Below are 14,500 nucleotides of genomic sequence, written 5' to 3'. Positions count from 1 at the left end.
GAAGAGCTGATAGTGAAAAGGACATTTTTTTGAAGAAATGACAAATAGTTCTAAATATATTAAAAATAAAATCACTAATTTTGTGCAAGGGTGCTTGTAGAGGGTTATATTTACCATGTGGAATATTCAGATTTTACAACTATTTTAATGGGCTACAGATCTATCTAATTCTGCTATTGAATGTCTCTTGTTTTAAGAGCCAGTCTGATCCCGTTCACATTTATCATCTATAAAAAATGCAGAGACAAAAGCAGATATTCCTACCTGATGGTTGCATAATTAGGAGTTGTAATTGCCCAGATACCATTTTAGCATGCATTTTTACAAATGAGTTTCTAACTTATAAAATAGTTATATGCTTCCTTAGAGAGTTTATCTGCACAAAAGCAGATAGACAAATAAGTTTATTCTTCCCTTTTTTGAGAATATTCAGCTGATGGAAATCCTGATTGTGGAACTTTGTATTCTGCTTTAATTTCAGTGGAAGAAACTCCAGGTTGGAGTCCGACACTCTTAGTGGTTTCAGGGCTGCTGCTGGCTATGGTGGGTCTTTTTGTACTGCTGATGTACCTTCAATACCGAAGGCTTCGAAAAGGATACACACCCCTGATGGAGACTCATCTAAACAACAAGAGATACACAGAAGGCGCTTAGGAGGCTCAGACTCTACCCTAAAGAAGAGTTGGTATTCTGACCTTTAAAATAATAGGACAAGTCTTCACTGTTCTTTAGTTGAAGATCTCTGGCATAGCTTCCCCTCTAGTGATATCATCCCCAGTACAGAAGATGTTTAGCTAAAGGTTCTGGTTTGCTTTATTTAACAAACTGCAGCTAAAGTGCTTGGGTCCTATCTCTATTGTCAAATTGAGGTAGAGTTGACAGTTTGTGGTATCTGATAAGAATTCTCCAAATAGAAAGCCCCCAAAAAATAAATAAGTGAAATCATTAAGCGGATTTATTGAAATGTACAGTGCAATTTGAGACCTGGACAAGATTGTAGTTACATTTTGCTTAGATCATCAAGTGTCTTTGGCATGGAGGTGAGAAGTGTGTATCAATTAGCTTTTCATTATTATCCTAAAATACCCAAGGCAGTCTAACTTTATAGAGAAAAGAGTTTTATTTGGCTCACAATTTTCTAGGTGTAAGATTCAGGGGCTACATTTGGTGAGGGCCTTATTGTTGGTGGAGTCCCCAGGAAGTGCATGGCAAGAGACAAGGAACACACTTGTGTGAGCGTGTCTATGTATTCTCTCTCCCTCCTTTTAGAATCTCTAGGACTCAATCATGGGGTGCCCCCGTGGTCACACCTAATTCTCATTGCTTCCTAAGGGCTCTACTTCTAAACATCAGACTTGAATTGTTTCCACTCTCTTAATACCTCACAATAGGGACTGCATGTCAACATGAAGCCTTGTGGGGACACTCCAGCCACATTCAAAGCATAGCAGGGCTGCAGGTACGAGATGAATCTCCAAGGTCCCTTTTAATTCAAGCGATGCTTTAGATGCCCTCCCGTCTGTCTTCCTTGGGCATCTTTTTTTTTTCTTTATCTTTTCCTCTCCAGTGTTAAAGAGGAAAATAGATCTTATTTTCCAAAGAATGAATAATGATTAAGTAAGTTTTCTTTATACATTAGACTTCACAGAATGTATTAAAAATGTGCATTTCTTAATAATGGACCTACTATAAGATTCTACAGCTGGATAAACACGGATGCTATAGTGATAAGTAAACAGACAAGGGAATAAAATTATAGTGCTTCCTTGTTAACTAGCATGCTGTTCTAAACCTATTAACAAGGATGGAATCACTCTTTCCAGGGAAGGCTGACTGGAGAAGCCTGGTGAGGCTATAATCCCAAGCGTGAGACAATTTGATTAGTGTCCCATTACTCTCAGGTCTCCTTTGGCTTATCCTCAACCAATTCCTTTGCTAGGTAACTTCCGATGAAAATTTGTTTTTACATGTAATGCATTAGGCTTATTTTTTAAGAGTTGACTCTAGATTCATTAATGTTGTGTTGTACTGATAGTAACTCATGAATACTAATCAATGAAGTCTTATTGTTCAGAAGCAAACCATCTGCTTTAAATACAACAATTCAGAATTAAGTGACTATGTTCTTCTAAGTAATTGTCAGATCATGAGAAATAAGAATGAGGCCCTTTTTGCTATGATGTTCAGACTTATCCTGATGTTCCCCACTTCTGAGAAGTTAATGGTTATTGAAATTTCAAAGCAAATTTCATCTGCTCCCGGTGTCTGTGTCTCAAGAGTAGGGCTGAAGTTCTAGAGCCTGGCTCTTCTGTTGGCTTGCTGCCCCTCTGTTACAATGACCATGAAGCTGTCTTCCACATATTGGGGGACCAAGAAGGGACAAGATTCAAAGAACCAGCATTTTACTCTGGAGTGAATTCTAATGCCAGAGAAATGGACAATACTCCGTTGCTACTGAATTGGAAGGTGAATCTCATAAAGTTACAGGTGTATCTGAGAGTAGGCTCAGCAATAACAACCCAGGTAATCTGGTGTCCTTTGTGGATTGAGATTTTTGGTCACAGTGCCACATGTGTAGATCTCGATTTCTGCTATTAACGGTATTCATGGAAAACATGGCCATGCATTGTTCATATGGTCCTTTCTGGAAAGTTTATGCTCTGACTCAGGATTGTTGGGGAACACATTTTTACCTCCTGCTTTTAAACAAAAAAAAAAAAAGGAAATACATTAAATAAAGATATAATTGTACATGGAAGATATGTTCCTGAAAAGTTCTATATAAATCAATTATATGTTAAAAACACCCAGGAAAATCACATTTTTATAGATGAACTAGTATGAATAATTCTATAAAGCAAATAACCATCTCTAGTTTATCTTTCAGGTATATCAGAATTTTCATACATCATATTTTCATAAGATTCAGTTAAAGAAAGATCTACTTGAGGTAGAGATAAATAGTAATCAAATTACACTTGTGCAACTTTCTATAAATATTATGTTTTATAAAGTCTTCCTGAAAGAAATAATTTCCTAATTTTGTAGTTCATAGAAGAGGAATAAAATTTTGTGACATTTTCTGATCTTACAGCAAATCAATTAAGAATGCATTTTAACTACTCTAAAGGTAGGATAAACTTACAGAATAAAAAGTTGGAGTTAACTTACATTGAATATTATGCAAATAAACTCAGAAAATGTCACTGGGCATTGCAGGACTGTACTTCTCAATGAGGGAGAAAAATATTTAACCTTGAAGAAAATGAACAGATCACTTTATATGCTTATCCTGAGTATTAGGAAAATTATATGTATATAAATTATGATCTTAATAGAAATGCTTTTATAAAGGTGATATTCAGAAGTGAAATGCAATCCAGTAACATCTTCCCTTCATGAATTCAATTATCTTCTAAGTCTAAAATTTTGACACTTATTTGTATCTTGCTTAAGATATAACATTATTAGTTATAATACTTCAGATGAATGATTTTAATCTCACACTAACAAGTATTAGAAGACTTTTTAAGAGGAAAATAAAAATAAATGTTGTTTTGCACATTGTGTTTGTTGTTTGGAGATTATTTTTTAGTTTAATTTTTAAATTTTGATTAATTTCCATCTTTTGGGCACTTGTCATACATATATCAAAATACAAATATGTAGAAAATAGAAAATCATGACTTCACTTCTGAAAATTATTTCCAAAACTGATTTGCTGCTTCTTGGGTGAGTTTCTGAGCAATGGTTGCTTTTTGGATGTCAACTGTTCATGTCAAAAAAGGAGACTGCAGCCTTTCCCAGGTGAGGGGTTTTGCTCAATATTCCCCAGTTGAATGACTGATCCTGAGGTGGGCAGCTGCTTCAAGTCACTGGTGAAGGGGGATGAGTGCAGGAGCAGCTCACTGCTGATCCTCCAGGTGAGCCTTATCTATCTATCTGTTGGAAACCTCCAGAAAAGGGAAGGTGGAGCCAGTGGGTGATGGTTGTACAGTGTTCACTTGCACATCTCCATGTGAATTTGGAGGTCAGTGGCACACTTCACTGTACAGCTCCAATGGCAAATGTTGGCAGTTAATTGATAGAGGGTGCATAAGAGTTACTTCCCCCTGCCCAGTGTCAGGTAATCATCCAGCCCAATGCAATGGCAAATCCCAAAGTTTAAGTCTTCCTGTTTCTACACTGCCTTGCACATCCTGAGTACTCTATAAGTATTTTTTGAATGAATGAATGGATACATGAGCCAGCCACAAAGTAGAACTTTACATTGAGGGTTTCTGGCATGTGTTTTAATGTGTACTGGGTAAAACATGAGAGTGGAGTCTTATTTCCCAGCTATGAAATTAACAACCACTTATTCTTCAGATTTTGAGTTGTACTTCCATGGGGTGGCACTTCACTCCATGCAACCTAACACAAGGGGACACTTTGGCCTCATTTTCTCTCTAGATGCATCTCCTTCCCACCACTGGCAGGTCTTAATTTTTCCATTGAGAGGAACTAGAATAGAACATTAAGATCTTCAGTAACTTCTCCCAAATTTCTTACACATGTCACTTTAGGGCCCACCGTTGTCTGATGTCCTTCAGTGGAGAGAGTTACTCAGGCAAACCAGGGCCTCTCTCACACTGATGGACCCAAGCAGCATCACTCTGGAAAACTTGGTTCCAAGAACACTGGGGACAGCTTTCCCTGGGTATGTGGGTGGGGATTCCTTCTAGGATCCTTTCCACCATGATACTCAAATCTGAGGATGCTCAAGTCCTTTATGCAAAATGGCATAGCATTTGCATATAAACTTCTGTTATCCTGCTGTATACTGGAAATCATTTCTGGGTTACTTGTCCAATGTAAATGCTACAGAAATAGTTATTGCACTGTATTGTTTAGGGAATGATGACAACAAGAAAAAAGAACTCTGCATGTTCTGTACAGATGCAATTTTTCCCCAAATAGTTTCCATCCTTAGGGAATCTGCTGAAGTGTAACCCACAGATGCAGAGGGCCAAGTGTACTTGGACTTCAGCTGTAATAGCAGTTCAAGCTGAAAATAACCTCTGTGAATTTAATTATGTTTTGGCAGGTAGTTTACAGAAATCTTGAAAATGACACACTAGAAAATTGTAAGCTCTGGAATGTGTTAAAGTTTCCTTAAACAAAATGAAGCAGATGAAAATATAAAGTGCCTATTCAAGGACTATAGGCTGTGTATATTTTCACCTGTACTACACCTTTCTGGTAGAAACCAATAGCCCACTTGTGTTCTTTGCCACATCCATTGAAGTCAGACTTCTTGGATATAACATGATGGAATTTGGCTCTTCCTTGTTTTCTATGCTCCCATGGCAGTTTATAAACATACACTAAAACTATTACAGTGTCTTCTAAGTGTAATTGTTCTCTGTCTTGTAAATAAGGCTAAAGAGAAAGGCTTCAGCATGGCTTTATTAAAACAATAGACTTTTCATTGCCAAAGTTACCCAGCATGAATACTCATTCACTCTGTACGTTATTGAGTGTTTCTGAATTTGCAATTAGCACAATGACCATCTTGATTACTAGCAGATGGAATTAGGCTTACCATAAAGCAAAACCTGCCCTCTTGTGTTTGATTAGAAAATTGCACAATGTGGTCAAGTTCTTATTGCTCTCTTCCACAATGGTTAATTGCCTGACCAAATAGGGATAGGGGAGGACTGGAAGATTTGCCCTAAATTCAGAAATCAGAACAGATAAAGCCTGATGTTTAGGAGGAAGAAATTTCTAGTGCTGGCTCTCAGAATTTCATTTGTCATTTATCTTGAAATGTAAATGTTTGCAGCAAGCCATAAAAGTTGGGATAACCTTTCAACCTGCTGGACAAAGCTCTTTTATTCTTGGCAAATACTCAGAAGGTATAATTTATTTAACTATTATTTACATGACTGTATTGTAGCTGGAAATTTGGAAAAACGTCTTTCCTAAAAACTTATGGAGAAGCAAAATTTTTGAAAAGTTTTTAGAAAAAATATTGGATCAATGAATTGGGAATGATATCTATCTATCTATCTAATCTATCATCTATCTATCTATCTATCTAATCTATCATCTATATCTGATTTAACCATAACTGAATTCAGTTTGGTGTGAGTGTGTGCAGTATCAGAAAACATTCTTCACTGAGGAAATTCACTCTTCCAATCTGGATTTTGTCACGATGGTGGCAAAAGCAAATATTTATTGGGTGCCGATTGTGAGTTAGGTTAGATGGACAAAAGAGGGATTTGGATGATAAGGAAAACATGGCTTTTATTTGGTTTTTGTAAAGCTTTCCTTTCTAGGACACATTTATGGATAAAGATTGAAGGGGAAACCCAGGGGCAGATCATTTATTTGCCAATTCTGAGAAATTTTGCGGAAGAGGAGAAAGCAGGGGCCCAAATTCAAAACACGTGGCTGCCGGCAGAGGCAGTCTTCCCTCAGGGGGAACCGCTGACTTCCTTCCTGTGGCTACTTAAGGAATTATGGGCCACATTTTGCTGAAGACTCCATTTGGAAAGCAGCAGATTTATTAATGACATTCTTATTTTAAGTTTTTCATTCTTATTTTAAGTTTTAAGTTTTTCTAATATTTTCATCTGCTTTTTTAAATGGTAAGCTTTGTCTTGATTATTGGCAGTTTTTTCTTTCTTAAAAAATATCTTTGGGCCCCAGAAGTCTTCCATTTTGAATCAAGGAGCGAAGCTTGCTGAAACCTACATGTTGGCATATTGTCACTTGACCTATTTATACAAGGAAATGATTAACCTTGAAAACAGAAATGTAATCTCAATCTTTTTTTTTTTTCCCCTTCTTTTCTGGTACCAAGATTGAACCCAGGGGCACTCAACCCCTGAGCCACATTCTCAGGCCTTTTTATGTTTTATTTTAAGGCAGGGTCTAGCTAAATTGCTTATTGCTGAGGCTGGCTTTGAAGTCGCTAACCTCCTGTCTCAGCCTCCTGAGCCACTGGGATTACAGGCGTGTGCCACCATGCAGGCGGTAATCTCAGTCTTAATCTGTGCCTTTAGCTCTCTGTGCAGTGGCGACTCTCTTCTTCAGTTCACAGCTCCTGCCTTTGCCAGCTCCAAACCTTGTATGTGAGCTGCACATTTCCTCTCCTTCATCATTTTAGGGTTCTGAGGGTGGGAAAGTTTGTAGAATCAAGGTCACTGTCTTTCTTTCTGTGCCTTGTGTTTTAGCATTTTTACTTGAGATATTCTCAACTCTTTGATCCCGTGCTGACTGCACCCTTTGCTGTCAGCCACTCTGAGGGAAGATCTTGTGCATTTCAGGTGCCGCTCAGGCTGCCAGGCTTTTGACAGCATTATCAGGCCTCTCCAACCATCAAAGGTCTCTTACAACCCAGTAACATGCAAATTTGTTCCTTTTCTGCCTGACTGTCACCATCTACATTTTCCAGTTTAGCTTCACAAAAGCAGGCCTGATAAAAATCATCCTGAGGTTGACTGCTCGGCATAAAGGATGTAAATTCACTGTTTTTAGACAACTCCCACTCAGACTGTCCGATTACCATGAACTCGCCTTGCAGCTAGATGGCTGCCTCGGACTTGGTTTTCCCCTGGTTGGAGATGCAATCGAGGGGCTTTTATCCCAGAGCTATCTGCTGGCCTTTGTTGTAGCTGTCCGAAAGCAAGCCCCTGGTGTCCTCCAGGTTTGCTGAGGCTTCTGGGTATGTGCCTCACGGTGCATAGTCACAGGAGAAGGCTGACTCTTTAGGTGCAGCTGCTGTATCTCTCATCCTCCCCACCGTCCCCCAACTCATTCCCTCCATAGAACACTGAAATGCCACTAGGAAATATCAGGTAAGCAGCTCGGCACTCCCCCCCCCCATTTAAACCACCAAAAAGGAACTTGACCTTAATCATTTCCGTGTATGAAATCTCTGGGAGTCCAAGATAAGGGTCTTCAGCTCCCATGAACAGCATCATGTCTCCTGAGCCCCGTCACAAGGTGCTGTGCAATACGCTGTGGAGGTCATTCTCTCGGCTGACATTTGGCAGGTGGCTTTCCCTGCCCAGGGGCCCGGGCACTGCTTCAGTGGTCGGGAAGGGCTCCTGAGGGTGCCTGCAAGAGCAAGGGGGCACTTCAGGGGGTGAGATACCAACTGGCTTCAGCTGCTGAGATGCATTTGGAGAATTTTTTCCTTTACTCTTTAATTCCTTTTTTTGTGTGTGTGTCAAAATAACTATGACATAAAATCTGACATTTGAAACAGCCTACAATTTAGTGGCATTCAGTAGACGTGCTACAACCAGCACCGCCACTTGTTTCCAGAAGTTTGTCATCCCAAATCGGAACTCTGTGCCCATTAGATGCTAACTCCCCATTCTCTCTCTCCCGGCCACAGACAACCTCGAACAAGGGGTGGAAATGTCCCCCCACCTCCACCCAGAGACCCTCAGCTCTTTGATTTGGGTGGAAACCTAATTGTGGCAAACCAGTCACTCTGCTCCTTACCCTTCCTTGGTCACAGTGATGAGGTCATGAATGTGAAACAGAAAGTCAAGCGATGGGTTCTTTGCTGAGAATTCTGGGAGATAAAGCCAAAAGGACCATGGTGTCACCTCTGAATCATATGTGTGAAGATGTGAGCTCTGGTGTTGCAGCAGCCATTTTGCCTGCTTGAGAGAGGAGATGCGTACTGGGTTCAATCTCAAAAAACAAACAAACAACAACAACAACAAAAACCAACCCAATAAATAAATAGATAAATAAATAAGAAAGAGAGGGAGAAACAGTGGTGCTCGCTTATTTGTGTATTTATTTATTATTTCCAGATACCATAAACCCTAACTTTAACTAATTTTTTTTTTTTTAAAAGCACATGAAGAGAGAGAGCAATGCCTTAACACACAGTGAAGAATGCCTCAGAATATACAGGCACAGCAGCTTTCAGTGGTTCAGCTTATGGCCTCTGGAGGCAGACAGAGTACAAGCAATTAAATTCTAGCTCAATTGCTTATTTACCATGTAATCTTTTCCAAACTTTTATTTTTTTAACCGCTCTAGGCTTTAATTTCCTTATCTGCAAAAGGATATTAATAATGCTCTTCTTGTTAACATACGCACACACACAAGTTGTTGGAATAAATTGAGTTAATATATGTAGCTTCTTCAAAACAGTGCCTGCATATTAGATAAGGTAGTATAAACGGTAGAAATGTATTTTCTCACTTCTGGGAAGCTGGAAATGCAAAATGCAGGCGCTACCAGCAGAGTTGCTTTCTCCTGGGTTAGCAGATTCCCATCCTTCTGCTGCCCCCCTCCCCAGTGTGTGTTGTGTGTGTCTGCATCCCTGCTGTGTCTTTGTGTGCAAATTTCCTCTTATTAGGGCTCTGGTCAGTAGTGCATTAGGATTCACCCTAATGGCCTCATTTTCAATCACATCTTTACAAGGCCCTGTCTCCAAATGTGGTTACAGTCTGAAGTACTTTAACATAGGAATTTGAGGGAACAGAATGCATCCTATAATAGCCTGGAAAAGAGAAGTTGTTCAGTGAATGTTGATTTGTCAAATCCTTTTGGAGTGCTTGGAGTGGAAGCCACACTGCCAGCTAAATTCCACTGATCAAGACAGGAAATCCTGGCTCTAGAACTTGAACAGGGGCTCTGCTGTAGAACCTGAGCTCGTGTCTCTATTTGTGGTGGAAGGACCTGTGTGATTTCTTGCTGCTCACGTGGGTCACATCTCATCACCGGGTGAGGAGGAAGAGAGTCAGAGAGAGGTGCTTCAAGGAGAGCCAACCATCCAGCTAAGCCCCAAAGGGCACCGTTACCTTTTTCACTTGGTGGAGAGAGAACTGGAATGTAAATGGTGTGTGAAATGTTAAATGTGAGTGAACTTTAAGCAATTGACATGGTGCTTCTGCTTCATTACCGATTACATTTTTTTTTTTTTTCTGCTAGTAAAGTCAGAGAAAAGGTTCCTGGTTTCTAGTTCTTTCCCAAAGATGAAGAACTTCAACGGTGAACTCAGGTTGCATTTAACACAGATGCGCCTTGGATAATTCGAGCTTGCCCTTTTCTTGGTTTGTTTCTCTTGGCTTGGATTTGGGGTGAGACAGCAACAGAAAACATGTGGGACAGGGAGGAAAGGGGCTGACTAGCCCCCACCTCACTCACAGGAAGCAGAGTCCCTTCTCTGCTTAGCCATGTGCCCAGATACTTGCTCACTTTGATTTGCGGTCTTCACTTTCCAGGGGTCGTGAACCTGATTTCGCTGTTTTGTCTGCTGCCTTTCACACATCTGAGTGTTGGAGGCGAACGTATTCTTCCAGAAATCGTGCATTGACACTCTCAGGCTGACTTTACAGGTTGCTTGTTGGGTTTTATCATTGAACCCAAAGCACCAGTCACCATCTGCCTGCCGCACAGCACCTGTTCCCACAGAATCTGAGGTTCCCCCTTCCTGCAGTATTGTGCACCTATTTGAATATTTAATTTCATGTTTAGTCCTCAATATTTTTAAAAAGCAAATAAAAACGGAGCAAAACCAAAACAAATAAACCAATCAGGAAAAGGTGGGGGCATTAATTCCAATAAGTTTCATGAACTTAATACATTTAGAACAAAAATGGAAATCAAGTGGGGGAAGTTTAGCCTCAGTAGATAGAATGTAAGCTGGTTAACTGTGGGTTTAATTGTAAAGGAAAAGAGTGGTAAATACAACACAAAACCCTGAAAGTACATCATCAGCAAGTATATCAAAATGGTGGAGTGTAGTTGTTACGGTTTAGACAAAAGGTGTCCCCTCCAAAACTCATGTGTGACACAACTCAGGAATGTACACAGGTGAAATGATCAGATGATGGGAATTATAACCTAATCAGTGAATGAATTCACTGATGGATTAACTGGGAGGTAATGTAGGCAGATAGGGTGTACCTGGAGGACATAGATCTTGGGGATGTGCCTTTGGGGTTTATATTTTGCCCCTGGTGAATGAGCCTTGGCTCTCTGCTTTCTGGTTGCCATGTCCTGTTTTTCTCCACACCCTTCTGCCATGATGTTCTGCCTTACCCCAGAGCAATGGAGTTGGCCCACCATGGACTAATCTTCTGAAACAGTGATCCAAAATAAACTTTTCCTCCTCTACATTGTTCTTGTCAGGTCTTTTAGTCAAAGAAATGTAAAATCTGTCTACAACAGTAGTTAAGAATTTTAGTTTTTCTTAAACTCTCTGGGAATTTATATTTATTTATCTCCAACTTCTTTGGTTATTTATTATCACTAGAATTAAAATGGCTACTTTCAGACCCATGGTATTTGGCTGAGGCTAATTTTAACCTATAACCCCAATCTGAACTTTTCTTTTGCATTCCGTGAGAAATCATCAAAATAATGTGTATTTATTTAAACTGTTAAATCTAAGTAAATTAAATTGAATTTTCTCCCTCTTTGCCAAACAAAATTTTAAAAAATCAAAGGCAGATGTAACTGGGTCATTTTACCAGTCATGGATGTTACCAACTCAACACTTGAAAGTTGAATTCCTAACCCTAATTAAAAAGCATTTTTCCAAAAGTACCAGGCACAACTGGGATTGTAATCTTGGGGTCCAGAAATGATCATATCTCCTTTTTTTCCTATTAATTGCTATGTGACCCACTTGATAAATTAATAAAAAATCTAGAATTTCTTTCTTAGCTTTTCCCTTCTTGAGTTACTAAAAAATCACCTTGGGATTATGTGACACTGTCTGACTTTCACCCCTAAAAAAAGCACTAGTAATTTCTCAGTCTATTCTTGCTATAATTCTCATTATCCTGTGGTATGGATTTTGAAAGTGGTGGTACCCAGCTATTGGGAGACTGAGTCAGGAGGATTGCAAATTCAAGGCCAGACTAGTAATTTAGGAAGATTCTGTCTGAAAATAAAAACATAAAAAGGGCTGCAGAGGTAGCTTAGTGGCAGAGTGCCCATGGTCCAATGGTTCAATCCATAGTGACACACATACACACACACACACAGAATTGATTTAAAAGAAAAATGGTAAATGGTTCAATAGATAGCTCTCTTTCACTGTTCTGGAAGGATCCATGCACAGTTGGTTACCATTGCCCTTTGAGATGGGAGAAGAAAAAAATGGTGTAAGCTTCATGAAGACACAGATGTTTGTTCATTTGCAGTGCCCAGAATGGTGTTTAGAACAAAGAAGTCTCTTAGTAAATATTGGTTGAATAACAGAATGAATACATAATAACGGCTTTATTTGATTTAATGACTTATAGGAATTACAGTCACAAAGTTGCACTTAGGAAGAAATTCAGAGCTGGAACTACCATGGTATTTGGGAATAATTTGCAGGTGGTGATCACCAAACCTTGTTAAATGTGAAGAAATCAGCAACATGGCCCTAGAAGTCAGGAAGATGGGAACAATTAAGCCACAAGGGGGCAGTAGACTGTAGTCTGGACCCAGGGATTGACTATCTAATTTTAATTTTTTTGTTTGCTGGTAGAGTAATCTTGAATAACCAAGTTGGCCTCTCTGAGCTCATTTTGCCTATCTGTAAAATTGGGGATTTGGGATTAAATAATCTTCAAGACCCCTTCAAAGCTTAAAAGGAGAAACAACATGCTTAACAGCAGAGACCCTGAACTAAGAAGCAGAAGGATGTGTCTAAATTTCTTTACTAACCTTTTAGTTTTAACCTTGGACAAATCTTGTATGCTCTCTGAACCTCAAGTTTCTACTATTGCAGAGTTGCAAACATCAATTTAGGCAACGTGTATAAGGAGACTTAAAAAGAACAAACGTCAAGCAGAAGGAAAGAAGAATTGATGATCCCTTATCCCTGATGTAATTCAGTTACATTTGGACACCACATCTAACTCTGAGTTTCTTAGTGGCTAAATGAAACCTAGGAATACTCTGGATTTTATAATTAGCAACAGAACCTTCAGGAAAGCACACACACTTGTTTATAGAGGAGTTTCTGTGTGTGGCGGGTGTGTAGCTGGTCATGCCAGTTATTACATCATTGTGCTGGGAACACAGGCAACCTTGGGCAGTGTCTTCAACCGTGGTTTGATAATTGTTGGGAACCAAAAAACCCACAAAGATGGAGTAAAGCTTTTTATTTATTGTTTGTCAGGTTTGGTGTTCTGAGAATGGGAAGATGCGAGTGATTTCAAAAAGGAACAATAGTAAACTAGCCTGGGCTTCAAGGCATAGAAAAAAGAATGAAATAAAAACTGAACTCCATAGCCCCACTTCCCTCCCCTTAGTTTTCAATGACTCTTGATGTTAACTTTGAACACAGAACAGACTCTCCTATTTAGCACACAATTTTTATTTTTATTTGATACCGGGGATTAAACTCAGAGGCACTCAAACACTGAGCCACATCCGCCACCTTATTTTGTATTTTATTTAGAGACAGGATCTCACTGAGTTGCTAAGCGCCTCGCCACTGCTGAGGCTGGCTTTGAACTCGTAATCCTCCTGTCTCAGCCTCCCGAGCGTCTGGGATTACAGGACAGTTTATATTTTTAAACAAACAAACAAGATTTTTCTACACTGTTTTAGATTGTGAGAATTTCATTTGTCGTGTGAAAACAGAAACAATTTACCTAAGGAATAAAGATTGTATATAACTTGAACGCTTTAGACACAGTGTGAGTTGTCTCCATTTTTGTCCATGAAAAGATTTAACAGGTCTCTTGCCTTCCCCTTCACACTGTACTTCATACTTTTTTTTTTAAAATGCAGAAAAAAAATATTATGTTTCGAGCATTAAGAAAAGATGTCACAGCAGGTTCTTACTAGACTCTAGAGTTAGGACTTCATTATCCTTGCAAGGAAAAGAAAGCAGAATGTGAAGAAAAGATAAAATCAGGAGGAAAATGAAATGACCCAAAAGTCAACTTCAACTTTATAAAGTTCTGTACACACGCACTAGTTATATACACTGCATTACAAGTGAGCAAAACAGGGAGGCCTTGTTATCTCCTAGTTCTTGTGGGTCTGGAGTTCAGGCCCAGCACAGTCTGCTTCCCTGCTCAGGGTCTCACTAAGGTGTGAGGCCTTGGTGGGGGCTGGGGTCTCACCTGAGGTTGGACACAGGGAGAATCTACTTCCCAGTCCACGTGGTCATTGGCAGATTTCAGGTCCTCCTGGCCTGTCCGACTGAGGGCTTCAGTTTCCTGCTGGCTGTATCTAGATGCTGCCCTAAGTTTCCTCCTACCTGGGCTTCCCAATATGGCTGCTGGATTCTTGAAGCCTCAAGGGAGAGAAATTTAGAGGAAGACAGGCATCGCAGTTTGATTTCATATAAGGTGCTTCCCTTTACCATTGAAGCTTTTTTTTGGTTAGAAGCAAGTCACAGGTGCCACCTGCCCGAGAGCAGAGTGGGGCCCAGGGGCATGAAACCAGAGACCATGGGGGCCACCTGAGAGTACCCTAGAGTCTGTCCTTCGACATCCACATCTGTGAGTCACAATCCATTTCAGAT

General features: G+C 39.7%; 1 protein-coding gene across 1 annotated transcript in view; it reads left to right on the top strand.

The window, feature by feature from the left end:
* Positions 1–3,567, top strand: part of Dct (dopachrome tautomerase) — a 35,711-nt gene extending 32,144 nt beyond the window's left edge. Inside the window, exon 9 of the mRNA XM_005317141.4 lies at positions 482–3,567. Coding sequence (XP_005317198.2) covers positions 482–654 — 173 coding nt within the window. The 3' untranslated portion in view covers positions 655–3,567. The remainder of the gene's footprint in view (positions 1–481) is intronic.
* Positions 3,568–14,500: the final 10,933 nt, after the last annotated feature.

This window comes from Ictidomys tridecemlineatus, chromosome 6 (genome assembly GCF_052094955.1).
Source record: "Ictidomys tridecemlineatus isolate mIctTri1 chromosome 6, mIctTri1.hap1, whole genome shotgun sequence".
In the NCBI taxonomy this organism is placed as follows: domain Eukaryota; kingdom Metazoa; phylum Chordata; class Mammalia; order Rodentia; family Sciuridae; genus Ictidomys; species Ictidomys tridecemlineatus.
This window is presented reverse-complemented; position numbering and strand designations above follow the sequence as displayed.